At 39.4% G+C, this 12300-nt stretch overlaps 1 protein-coding gene across 1 annotated transcript; it reads left to right on the top strand.

Annotated features, from left to right (window-relative positions):
• Nucleotides 1-8031: 8031 nt before the first annotated feature.
• LOC148009220 (uncharacterized) lies at nucleotides 8032-12069 on the top strand. Its single transcript, XM_087673665.1, has 2 exons — nucleotides 8032-8815; nucleotides 9308-12069. Exons 1-2 carry the CDS (start codon nucleotides 8114-8116, stop codon nucleotides 11876-11878), a joined length of 3273 nt encoding a protein of 1090 aa, XP_087529791.1. The 5' UTR covers nucleotides 8032-8113; the 3' UTR covers nucleotides 11879-12069.
• Nucleotides 12070-12300: the final 231 nt, after the last annotated feature.

The following is a 12300-nucleotide window of genomic DNA, read 5'->3' as shown; positions in this document are numbered from 1 at the left end:
TATCAAGTTTCATTACATTGACTTAGTTTTGATTATAATTAGATTTCTTTTTCTTTTTCTTTTTCCATAGAGATTCTATATGATTTGTTATCTAGGGAAGAATTGGGATGTACAACAAAATAGTGTTTCAAAACAACACCCTTTGTTGAGATTTATTGCTCTAGGATGCTTCTAAAAACAACCACCACATATGCATATTATTACCATGTTAATGTGTAACTATAATTAGAATTATTTGTCTTAGTCAAATGGGCCACTATCTTCCATTGGCCCATAGATTGATAATCTTTGCTCCTTGCATCTTATGCAAATTTTTTTCAATTAGATAAAGTAAAAACATGGTTTTTCTTGTAAAGATATTGGTATTCAAGATCAAGCTCAATGTGCACATTAACATAGTCTACTCTTCTTGTTCAAGCATCCACTTCTTCCTTTTTTCAAAAAATACAAAGTAAATAGGATAGTTTTCTCGAATTGAAGAAGAAAAGCAATGATTGACATCTATTATCACAAGAATATCATTATTGTTTACAATAGTAGACAAGTGAAAGAATGTAAATGCAAGTGAAAGAATGCAAAATGAGAAGATATAAGGAGAAAGATGGCATGAAAAGTTTCTTAATTTGTTAAACATTTGAGAGATCGATCTAACATTCAAATTTTTGGGATATGATCCATAGCATTTTTAGTATTTATTTTGCCATTAAATTTATGACATGTATTTACTTGGAAATTACAAAAAATGAAAAATATATATAGCCAAAATATCATAAATACTCCTTCTAAATTTTTCGAAATTTTGGACTATGTCTCTTTAGATTGAGTTGCCATTTCTCAGCAAGCCTAGTTTTAGTCCAAGGTAAACCTAGTGCAAATTGATATAACTAAGAATTTCATTTGAGAGAAAGTTCAAGGTGGCTATATTTCTTTACAGCATTGTTGAAAACAAGGGATAAGGTTATATCTTCACCAAACCTCTTGGAAAAAGAGTTATTCAATCAGCATAGAGTTGTTATTGGCATGTTGGAGCTTCCCCTAAAGGAAGGAGTTTGAGGAGTAAGGAAAGGCTCGATTATCATTGCTATGCATTGGAAGCAAGGGAAAGCTTAATATTCTTCTAATCACATATTAAGTTAGATATTTTCTTTTCATATAGGATTGATTTAAGATATTGACAATCTTTGAGGGAAGGTGTTGAAACATGAAAATTCATACCATATCTACTTGCATATGAATAAGGTCTTAATACAAAGGTTTAATAGGGTAAGGTCAAAGAAATATTATATTTTCATGGCCATTGATCATGGGAAAGGTCAAACATCCTGTATATAACCTCACATTTGTGTAAGGCACTACAGTATGCATATGAATGGAAAATGGAAAGTATCTCTATAATGGAGATAACTATGCAGCAATTTGAGGAGCCATCTTTTGAAGTAGTATCTTTGTAATGCAAATTTCTCTCAATCTACATTTAGTTTTCCCATCTTCAAAACTCAAATGTTCCTCTAATTATGGATTATTATTGTACCAAAAAGGTTCATGTATTATTGTTTTGTATGCAAAGATGTTGGTTGCTTAACAGAGCAACCTATGAAGGCTATACAACTACAAGATATTAGCTATCTACCTACAAGAATCAAGGAGTTGCATCTAAAATCAAGGTCTGTAGTAGTGCAAAGGAAATATATAATTTTCCATTACATAAGAACTCAATCTAACCTTAGCAATCACAAGATAAAACTAATATCACTCTTGTAAAGATCTACAACTATTGTAATACATTACACAGAGAGAGGACAAAGTTAGTATAGAGGAAGAAGTATACTTGCAGTAGTGGAAGTTGGGCTAAAGTTTTTAAAAGAACTAAGCAATAATCATCATATATAATTTTCCATTACATAAGAAGTCAATCTAACCTTAGCAATCACAAGATAAAACTAATATCACTCTTGTAAAGAGCTACAACTATTGTAATACATTACACAGAGAGAGGACAAAGTTAGTATAGAGGAAGAAGTATACTTGCAGTAGTGGAAGTAGGGCTAAAGTTTTTAAAAGAACTAAGCAATAATCATCATATATAATTTTTCATTACATAAGAAGTCAATCTAACCTTAGCAATCACAAGATAAAACTAATATCACTCTTGTAAAGAGCTACAACTATTGTAATACATTACACAGAGAGAGGACAAAGTTAGTATACAGGAAGAAGTATACTTGCAGTAGTGGAAGTAGGGCTAAAGTTTTTAAAAGAACTAAGCAATAATCATCATATATAATTTTCCATTACATAAGAAGTCAATCTAACCTTAGCAATCACAAGATAAAACTAATATCACTCTTGTAAAGAGCTACAACTATTGTAATACATTACACAGAGAGAGGACAAAGTTAGTATAGAGGAAGAAGTATACTTGCAGTAGTGGAAGTAGGGCTAAAGTTTTTAAAAGAACTAAGCAATAATCATCATATATAATTTTCCATTACATAAGAAGTCAATCTAACCTTAGCAATCACAAGATAAAACTAATATCACTCTTGTAAAGAGCTACAACTATTGTAATACATTACACAGAGAGAGGACAAAGTTAGTATAGAGGAAGAAGTATACTTGCAGTAGTGGAAGTAGGGCTAAAGTTTTTAAAAGAACTAAGCAATAATCATCATATATAATTTTCCATTACATAAGAAGTCAATCTAACCTTAGCAATCACAAGATAAAACTAATATCACTCTTGTAAAGAGCTACAACTATTGTAATACATTACATAGAGAGAGGACAAAGTTAGTATAGAGGAAGAAGTATACTTGCAGTAGTGGAAGTAGGGCTAAAGTTTTTAAAAGAACTAAGCAATAATCATCATATATAATTTTCCATTACATAAGAAGTCAATCTAACCTTAGCAATCACAAGATAAAACTAATATCACTCTTGTAAAGAGCTACAACTATTGTAATACATTACATAGAGAGAGGACAAAGTTAGTATAGAGGAAGAAGTATACTTGCAGTAGTGGAAGTAGGGCTAAAGTTTTTAAAAGAACTAAGCAATAATCATCATATATAATTTTCCATTACATAAGAAGTCAATCTAACCTTAGCAATCACAAGATAAAACTAATATCACTCTTGTAAAGAGCTACAACTATTGTAATACATTACATAGAGAGAGGACAAAGTTAGTATAGAGGAAGAAGTATACTTGCAGTAGTGGAAGTAGGGCTAAAGTTTTTAAAAGAACTAAGCAATAATCATCATATATAATTTTCCATTACATAATAAGTCAATCTAACCTTAGCAATCACAAGATAAAACTAATATCACTCTTGTAAAGAGCTACAACTATTTTAATACATTACACAGAGAGAGGACAAAGTTAGTATAGAGGAAGAAGTATACTTGCAGTAGTGGAAGTAGGGCTAAAGTTTTTAAAAGAACTAAGCAATAATCATCACACTTAGCATTTTTATGTTTGACTCATTAGCTTTCAATATTAATTAGTTTAAATTTTGAAATCATCCCATACCTCTAATCCCAAACTACCTTTTAGGTAGTTTCTCAGTATTCCACATCTCTTTTTAAAGCTACCTTATAATGCAATTTCTTAATACTAAGAAACTACCAAGAAACTGCCTTATAGGGCACTAAGAATCTTTTCTCCCAATCTCCAATCCTTCTTCATTATGCTAAGTTGGTCATAGTGTATCCATAGAAACTAGCTCCCAATAATCTTGAAAGAATAGGAGTGATTCCATCATTACTTTCCAACTAGCATAGTTGGTTCCATTGAGCTTATCAACTAGGTTCCAAGTGTAGATTGTACAAACAAGTGTCACTTAAACCTTGAAGAATATAATATAATAAATGGGATTCTATGGAGGTTTCATTTATACACTAGGCTCATTGTAGGAAAAATCCTAAGATGTTTGCTTTTATCCCATCGACAAAATTTAGTGAGAAAGAGGAAGCAAGACATTATCAAAATGAACAAGCCAATTCTATTAATATGAAGACAATGATAACACTCTTTATCAAATTTTTATTTTCAAAAAAAAGTACTCATTCTAAGAATCTCAATCAACTATATGATACGACAATGCCTACAATGATAAGTATATTGTCTAAACTCAAATCTACTCTATACTCTCAATACACTTCTACACTTACAACTACATGTATGTTTAGGATTGCAATCTAGTACAACAAGTAATGTGGAAGGCTCAATAGGAAGATTGTATATCATTGATTCCTTTGGTACATAATGCTACATGATGTGGGGAATCATTCTTCTTTGCATCCCATCACGAGATGATGGCAGTAACTTCATCTATTTGGCTCCCAAGGTAGTAGGTAGGTGTAATCGAGATGTTAGTAGGTTAGCAAATAGGAAGCTTAGAGTACATGAAACGATACAAATATCAGATTTGGAATACCTCAACCATGAACTTGTAGTACATTAAAAAAAGTGAACATTGCATCTTTTTACTAGTCCAAATGTTCATGACTGGATTGAGAAACATAAGCAATGGAATACTATTTTCAAAAAAGACAACTACTTAAAATTTACTCCTTGATTGAACAAGACTTTTCCACCTACCAAGCACACATAAAACAAGCATATGTGATTCAAAATAATGATCATAGATGCAATTTTCACATCATGTATCCAAAAGAATATTAATCTGGACTTTCCTCCAACCAAAAAAATTGTCTGTACCTAAGTGACGAGATGGTGTGAGTTTGCATACTTTAGTACCTGATACTATGCTTTTAATCCCTAAAAACATTTAAAATATAATCTTCACCATGATCTAAGTGTAGATATTTAATTTCCATGCTCTTCCCACTCTCTTGAAAGTTAAAAAGTGCATGTACACCTTACTCTTCTCTTTCATGAAATAGATCTACACTTTCATTCTATGAGAGTTTACAATGAGGCACAACATTTGTTGCCATTAGTTGAAGTTGTCCTTGTAGATCTCACACAGCTCAATGGTCAATCCAACAGTCTCATCCTTACATTATTGTCACTTCAAAATGGATGCCTTGATTGTACTCTAAATTGACATGTAGATTTAATGGTGAAATCAATGATATCACACTCTACATTTTATTTATTTTGAAACAAACATGAATGCATGATAACTTTTTAAATTGATATGTAAACTATACTTTGTACATGGCAGACGTCCTCAACCTTAAAAGTATGAAAACTTGTAACAAGGAAAACAAAAGTATAGAAAAATCCTTGAAGTTATGGTTGCCGCTGGGTACTCTCTTGCTTCAACATCCTAGCATGCAACACTAGGCATTCAATTAGGATGCATCTATTACAAGTACTTGTTCCTACAACATTGTGACTTCTTCGATAACAATGCATGTTGACATCGCCCCCCGTTGAGCACAACTATGTTACTACATAAACTAAGGGTTCTCGAGAATGATGCCCAATGGCCTTTGTCAACTAGCTCCATTATTGATGCCCTAACCTTCTCCCTAATATGTACCCCAACTTAGAGCAAGGGTAGGACATACCTAATTGTCTCTATGTTTTTTTCTTAATGCCTCAATCATTCCTCGATCCTACTCTTTCAACTAAAAGGAGCACTAAGCCTAATCGGTCCTCTAGTAATCAATGTAAAAGTTGCATATTGAAAGGCACCCCAAATCAAACAAATGTGGGAAGAACAACACGACAATGTGAGAGAAAGAAGGCCTATATAATCTTTGGAATACTACCACTTTACTATCTACATGTCTTGTACATATACACTATAGCAAGTAACTTGCACACCACATTACTATAATTGGCGAGCTTAGCTAGATAGAGGAGGCAAACGTTTAGCCCCACTTTTGGGCCTATTATATGATATCTAAAGGAGGGCCTTGAAGTAAGCATAAAGCAATTAAAGAGTTGGACTTTTTGACAGCCCAAAACATGGTGTTTAGTTCTTATGAGGTTACTAATATTGGCTATGATCTTCTTTCATTCTTATGGTAAGTGAAGCTGAGAATTGAGCTTAAGCCATTGTAGATGTGAGTTCTCCTTCTTGCTGCTTCTCTTTTTGTCTTGCACATGCCTTCTTTCTCTGCAATATGCTCCTTTTCTCTACTTGCTAATTAGAGGTGGATGTGGTGATGATTGGTGCTTGTAAGGAGCACCATTGTTGCTCTACTTGCTGAGAGGTGGACGTATATGCAGCTGCGATGATCGATGCTCATGTGGAGCGCGATTGTAGATGATGGATTAAAGGCCAATGTGTGAGCTGGGAGGCAGCTTCATCATCATCAGGAGACGTACTGGTGGGCTATGAGGTGAGGGTAGTGATCCATGCTTGTCGTTGGGAGGCATCTATCATTGACTCGAGCTAGAGCTAGCATGAATTGAGAGCTCACCCGAGCAACCACAGTCGAGGGGGTCACTGCATATAACGACTCTCCACTTAGTGGACTTGGTGAAGGTTAGTGCAGTGAGCTTATCCAAGAATAGGAAATGTGCTTCACGAGGACAGGTGGCCGGCTAACCCGCAACACAGACAGACTAGCGGTAGAGGAATGGCCATGGTGGTAGGGCGCTTTCCCAATGAAGTGTGTTACTGTGTGTATGGCACAGATCAATATAACAATATATATCGTGCGTGAATGGCTGTAATCCAGATACAACGGTCCCTTCGGTTCAGATATCATTCTGGAATCGTTCTAATCCAGAACAACAGGTACACACACCAACCAGACGTCCTGAATTGTAGCCATTCCATTCTTGAATCGCTAGTTTAATCCAGATGCCAAAATGAGAGCCTTCGGTTAAGATATCATTCCGGAATCGTTCTAATCCGACCAACCCCATGTACTTCATGTAAATTATGGGAATGAGATGCCCCGGCTGGGCCCTTCTTGTGTGTGCTTCACGCCACAGGCTCTGCATGCGTCTATGTCGCCTCTTGCGTGGGGTAATAATTCTTGTAAGCTGTTCTTCTTTTTCCTTGGTTCTTTTGGGTGTGTGTGTGTGTGTGACGTGGGTGTTCTTGGATAAATGTGAATATGCTCTGAGGCTTGTGAATTCCCATGGTGGTCCTTAGAATGTTCAATCATATATGCTTTGGGAATTTACCCGCTCATCGCTCATTCCTGCCGTTTTTCTGTGAGCACTCGGGTGGCCTTTCTATATATGTATATCCATATGTGACTCTGTGTGTGTGTGTGTGTGTGTGTGTGTGTGTGTGTGATAGACTATAGTACCTAGCCATATAGATAAAAAACTATTTATTATGCATTGTTTCCTGTTTGCGTCCTTCCAAGCTTCTCCTTTTACCCAAAGGGGAATAAATGATAAGTGAGGTTTCACCCCGGTAAAAAGGTAATTTTCGTCCTTTTTCATTGGAATTTGTCGGTTCTGAAAATTGCTGAGAGCATTTACCACAGTCTACAGCCCTGGAGGCTGGGATAGATAGAGTCTGAGAGAGAGAGAGAGAGAGAGAGAGAGAATGTTGTTCCTGTCCTGCAAAGCCAAGCAAGGCTGCAATAAACGTCGTTTGGTGCAGCAGGGACATCACAAGGGCGAGGAGAGAAACACATACGCACACACACGTTACAAGGAGAGAGAGAGAGAGAGAGAGAGAGAGAGAGAGACTTTATTAGAGGTCGCTTCTAGGCTGCTCATGATTGAGGAACAGCTAGGGCCCCAAGCTTGATTTCATGAGAGACCACTAGGCTGCAAGCCTTTCATCCAAAGGTACTCGTCGTCATCATCACCATCAAGCCTTGTTGCTGGCTGTCTGGTATAATTTGAGAGGATTGCATGCTTATAGAAGCTTTCTTTGCGTGCTATCATTCATAGAACACAGATTGAGCAAGTGGTCGAGAGAGAGAGAGAGAGAGAGAGAGAGAGAGAGGGAGGGAGGGAGCTGACAGCATTCATTCTTCTGCTCACATACTTCATTGTCCAGCACTACCCTAGTAGCACTAGCTCCTGATCAGAGAGAGGTATCAGCATAATTGGTGTTGCCTGCACGCAAACTCTTTCTCCCCCCCCCCCCCCTCTCTCTTTCTCTCTCCTGTCTCTGGTCCCCTCCCTTCTCTTTTTTTTTTTTTGCCTTGAACAGAGAGCTATGGAGGACCCTGATCACCCTCATAATAATTTCAGCCATCATTTAGATGGACGCCCCCGTGAATCACATCACATATCCAGTGCCTCCAGTACCGTCACTAATCTTTCTTCCACCCTTGCTTTATCAGCTCCCTTAATCCTTCACTGCATTAATCACCTTGACTCAGGACCCAAAACCCCTGTCCCTAGCTGGAAAACCTACCAGAACCCCTTTTACACCGGCATCAGTACTAATGATGCCACCCCTGCGCTGTCCAAAGAGAAGCTGGCCAATACAAAATCTAGCGAGACACTCACTAATCTAGATCGCGATCATTATCCTAGCAAGCAATCACATGAGCATAATGCAGTCCAGCAGCAGAAGTATGATAATTATGCTCAGGGTTATGGAATTCATGCTGGCGGTGATTCCAGAGCAGGTCAACAATGCCACTACAATAGACCATATGGAATACCCTCATTGATCTCTGCACGCAAGCTTGCGGCTTTACTATGGGAGTACTATGACATCACCACCACCTCCTCCTCCCTTGATCAACAACCTGATCATGAGCCTAGTGACCAGTGTATGGTTGAAGACTCATCAACTGTTAGAGATGGTTGTAATGAGCAGCTTGTGATTGATCGAAATAACGTGCATGCTGAAAAGCCAGCCGTATCAGAGAGTCTTAGAAATGAGCTGCCAACAGCAGGCAGCAAGAAGGTAATTGGCTTATAGGGTACTTTAATGTGTCAAGACACATGAACCAGCTAGTTATCTCCTCTCTCCTGGTGAACATTTTGAATTTCCTCAGACGCTAAAACCTTCATGCTCTTCAATCACTCATCAGCAAAACCAAGGCATATAAAGGGCAAGCCACCCAGCATCCCTTGCAGTGCTTATAAGAAGCCTAGAGATACAATCATATATTTGAGCTCTGATATCAATCAAGTCATTCGAGCCAGTTTACTGAATCATAGCAGCTGAAAGCTTCTCTTTAACATGTCTTCTGTTCAAGTAGTAAATGGGTTTGTAAGTGATATAAGGGTTCCAGTGGAGTAAACGCACAGAAAAACTCAGAAATGAATTAGTACAGTGCACACTCTTGCCAAATTGGATGTGCTGATGTGATGATGAATATTGTTATCGTGCAACAGTCATGCTTTTCTGAGTTCTCTAATTAGGACTATTTGTTTTCTACTCTATATTGGACAGGTGTCAAGCCCAGCAGTTGAGAAGATAGGAGAAAACAAGATGCATGATATGATGAGCTCTGATCAAGCTGCCAGTACAGGAGCTGCCTTGGCTGCCATATTGCAACGCCTAAAGTTTGTGGAAGAGAACCAAATGAAGAGCATGGCATTGCTTCGGACACTGCGCCTGGAGGTGGAAGACACCTCTGCTCGGTTGCAAGACCTCGAGTACTCGCACAAATCCGCACTTTCAGAGATCAACGCTGCTCTTCAGCATTATGGCGAGCAGCTGGCTGCCATGTCCAGAAGGAAAGAGCAAGAGAAGGTTCGTGCCGCCTTCTGGCATCTGAGAGAAGAGATGGAGAATGAGAAGGAGGCATGTAGGCTCCTCCGGATCCAAAACAAGAAGCTTGGCAAAGAGCTAGAGCAGGCTAGCAGTGCTGCTGCCACTGCCTGCGAGGAGCTTGAGCGAGAGAGAAAAGCACGTGAACTCATGGAGGATGTCTGTGATGAGCTTGCTCGAGAGATTGGGCAAGACAAGGCTGAAGTGGAGGAATTAAAAAGGGAGCAGGCACTGGTGAAAGAGAGGGCAGAGGAAGAGAGAAAGATGCTGAGAATGGCTTCTGATCTGTGGAGAGAGGAGAGGATGAGGCCCAAAGCTCAAATGGGGCTCAATGACTCTAATGAAGAGAATCGTTTAGCTCTTCAGGATCTCAAGAGGAAACTGGAAGCTTTTGTTGCTACCGTGGGATCTGCTTGTGAGGGATCCAGGGAGGACTTGGAGAGGCAAGTGGAACAAGCTAAAAAGTTGAGAGAGGCTCTTGATAGCTTGCAAGAAACGGTTGAAATAGAAGAGGAAGAACCAGTGGAGGAGGATAGAGGTGATCAAACACACATGGATGAAGAGGAGGAATTAAGGGAAACTGAAGATGGAGATACTGAATTGGGTCACTATAGGCTTGAATCTGCTCATGATCTATCAAGACATGGCTTAAGCTGCAGCTCCATTGAAAAATTTGGTTCCTCTATGTGTAAGAGTCCCCATTTTGAAGACAAAGTCAGGAAAGAGCGGCCTGTCTGGAGTAACCGTGCTCAATACAGCACTAGAAAAGTCAGACTGAGAAGAGGGGCAAATGGTAAACTGTACAGAGTTAGATCACAAGACTTGTTTGATGGTAGTAGCTCTACTCGAGAACAGCAATTTACTGACACTCAATATGAAGATACTGATGTTTATGATGAGCAAAATCTTGAATTATTGGCCTTTGACAAGCATAGCAGTGATACAAGCGGCAGAGAAGATCATCACAAGCTTAGTACAGGAGGAGAAAATGTGTCTACTGAAACAAATTACCTCAAAGGGCAAGAGACAAATGATGAAGCTCAATTGTCACAAGAGGATAACCATCGCAGCTTTTCAGATCAAGAGGCAGACCATGGATGCTGTCTTGATAGTAACTATCACTCGGGTAAAGGTCACAGAAAGCAATTGTCATTGCACTATGTTGATTCAACAGGGAAGATTAGTATGGGAAGAAATACAGTTGATGAGCAGCATACGGATTTGCATCACACACGGGTGCAGAAAGATGCTTATGCTGGTGTCTATAAAAAGAATGGCCGAAAGTCAGAAGAGGACGAACCGAAAGCTGAAAGAAGTGGTATGAAAACCAAGCCTGGCCATTGCTGGGAGCAACAAGTTCATAGCAGCTCAGCAGCTCGGGATCACCATGAAGGTGAAAACAACAACAAGATTGATGATCAAGACAGTGATGAATGGGAAGACTTCTACTTTGAACCTGTTCGAGCTCCAGCCACCGTGCCACCAGCTCAAAATGCAGATAGTTCTCAGCTCATAACCCAAAACTCAAGCCAAGCAGAATCACAAGAGCAAAATGATGTTGGAATTATCGACAGCCCGAGGTCAGCTGGCCACATCAATGCCACCTTACTAGCATGCCCAAGGAATGATAAGCAATCAATGGTGAGCAGTTCCAAGCCAGCAACATCAAACAAAGACAATAGCAGCCAGAGCAGCTGCCACTCTCCTAGAGTACAAAAGCACAATATCCCCTCTAAATGTAGCCCAGAGCCAAAAATCATGAGTAAGTCTGCTTACTCCACTCCTGCAATGAGCCCCCCTCTGCAGAAATCAGGCCAGTCCAGCTCTATGAGGCCTCTCCAATGTTTTTGGTCTCCAGCTTCTCCAACAAACTATGCTGCCATTTTCGGCACCGCAGCTGGTAGCAGCGGCAAGAATCATTCGCACCGCACGACCTGCGATCTGTCTGAGAGCAGGCTCATTCCAGCTCCTCCTCATCAACACCATCACCATCATCATCAGAACATTCATCACGAGGGCACACAAGCAGCACATGGTAGTACTGCTATTCTGCCTCAGGATATTCAACAGAAGGCCATACAGCAGCCAGCCGCGGGCCAGAGTCTTGTCAAGAGCAACAGTCTGCGCGCCCAGCTCATGAAGGCCAGGCAAATTGAAGGCAATGAGGGAATTACCACCCATAAGTCTGCATTTGCAGGAAGATTTAGATTTTCGCCTCTCCGATCTCGACCCCCATCGACAGGGCCCTGATTGATTGTACCTGATGAATATCCGGCCATTTATCATAAAGCTAGGTCCAGATAAAGTGAGCATCTCATTCTCTGATATTGCTCTATCTGTAATGCCCAAGATGAGCTTGCATTTCTTCCATCTAATTCCTTCCATGTTTTACATTAAATGAGTTTTATGAAGCTACACTCCATAGCACACGGTGGGTGTCATGAACCGTTATTTGTGGAGTACTCATTCTGTTGCTGAGTGTGTGTGTGTGTGTGTAGGGGGGGGGGGGGGGGGGGCGCCGCCTATACGTTATTGGCCCTACTGGTGCGCTGATGAACTCCATACCATGACCGGATTAAGTACTGGTGATGCCATCACTGCAGATATACGAGTAATGCAGATATAAGAGTAGTGCGACGAGTAATGCAGATATAAGAGTAATGCGACGCTGA

The sequence above is a fragment of the Lygodium microphyllum genome, unplaced genomic scaffold, assembly GCF_053477565.2.
Source record: "Lygodium microphyllum isolate KBCC unplaced genomic scaffold, Lygodium_microphyllum_v1.1.10 scaffold_32, whole genome shotgun sequence".
NCBI classification, from domain to species: domain Eukaryota; kingdom Viridiplantae; phylum Streptophyta; class Polypodiopsida; order Schizaeales; family Lygodiaceae; genus Lygodium; species Lygodium microphyllum.
The sequence above is the reverse complement of the archived record's forward strand: the minus strand, read 5'-3'. Positions and strand labels throughout refer to the sequence as shown.

What these genes read in the sequence shown, in the direction of transcription:
- LOC148009220 (XM_087673665.1), top strand. Translation starts at nt 8,114, where the DNA reads ATGGAGGACCCTGATCACCCTCATAATAATTTCAGCCATCATTTAGAT. An exon ending in CAACAGCAGGCAGCAAGAAG is followed by an intron (nt 8,816 to 9,307) that starts GTAATTGGCTTA and finishes TATATTGGACAG; the next exon opens with GTGTCAAGCCCAGCAGTTGA.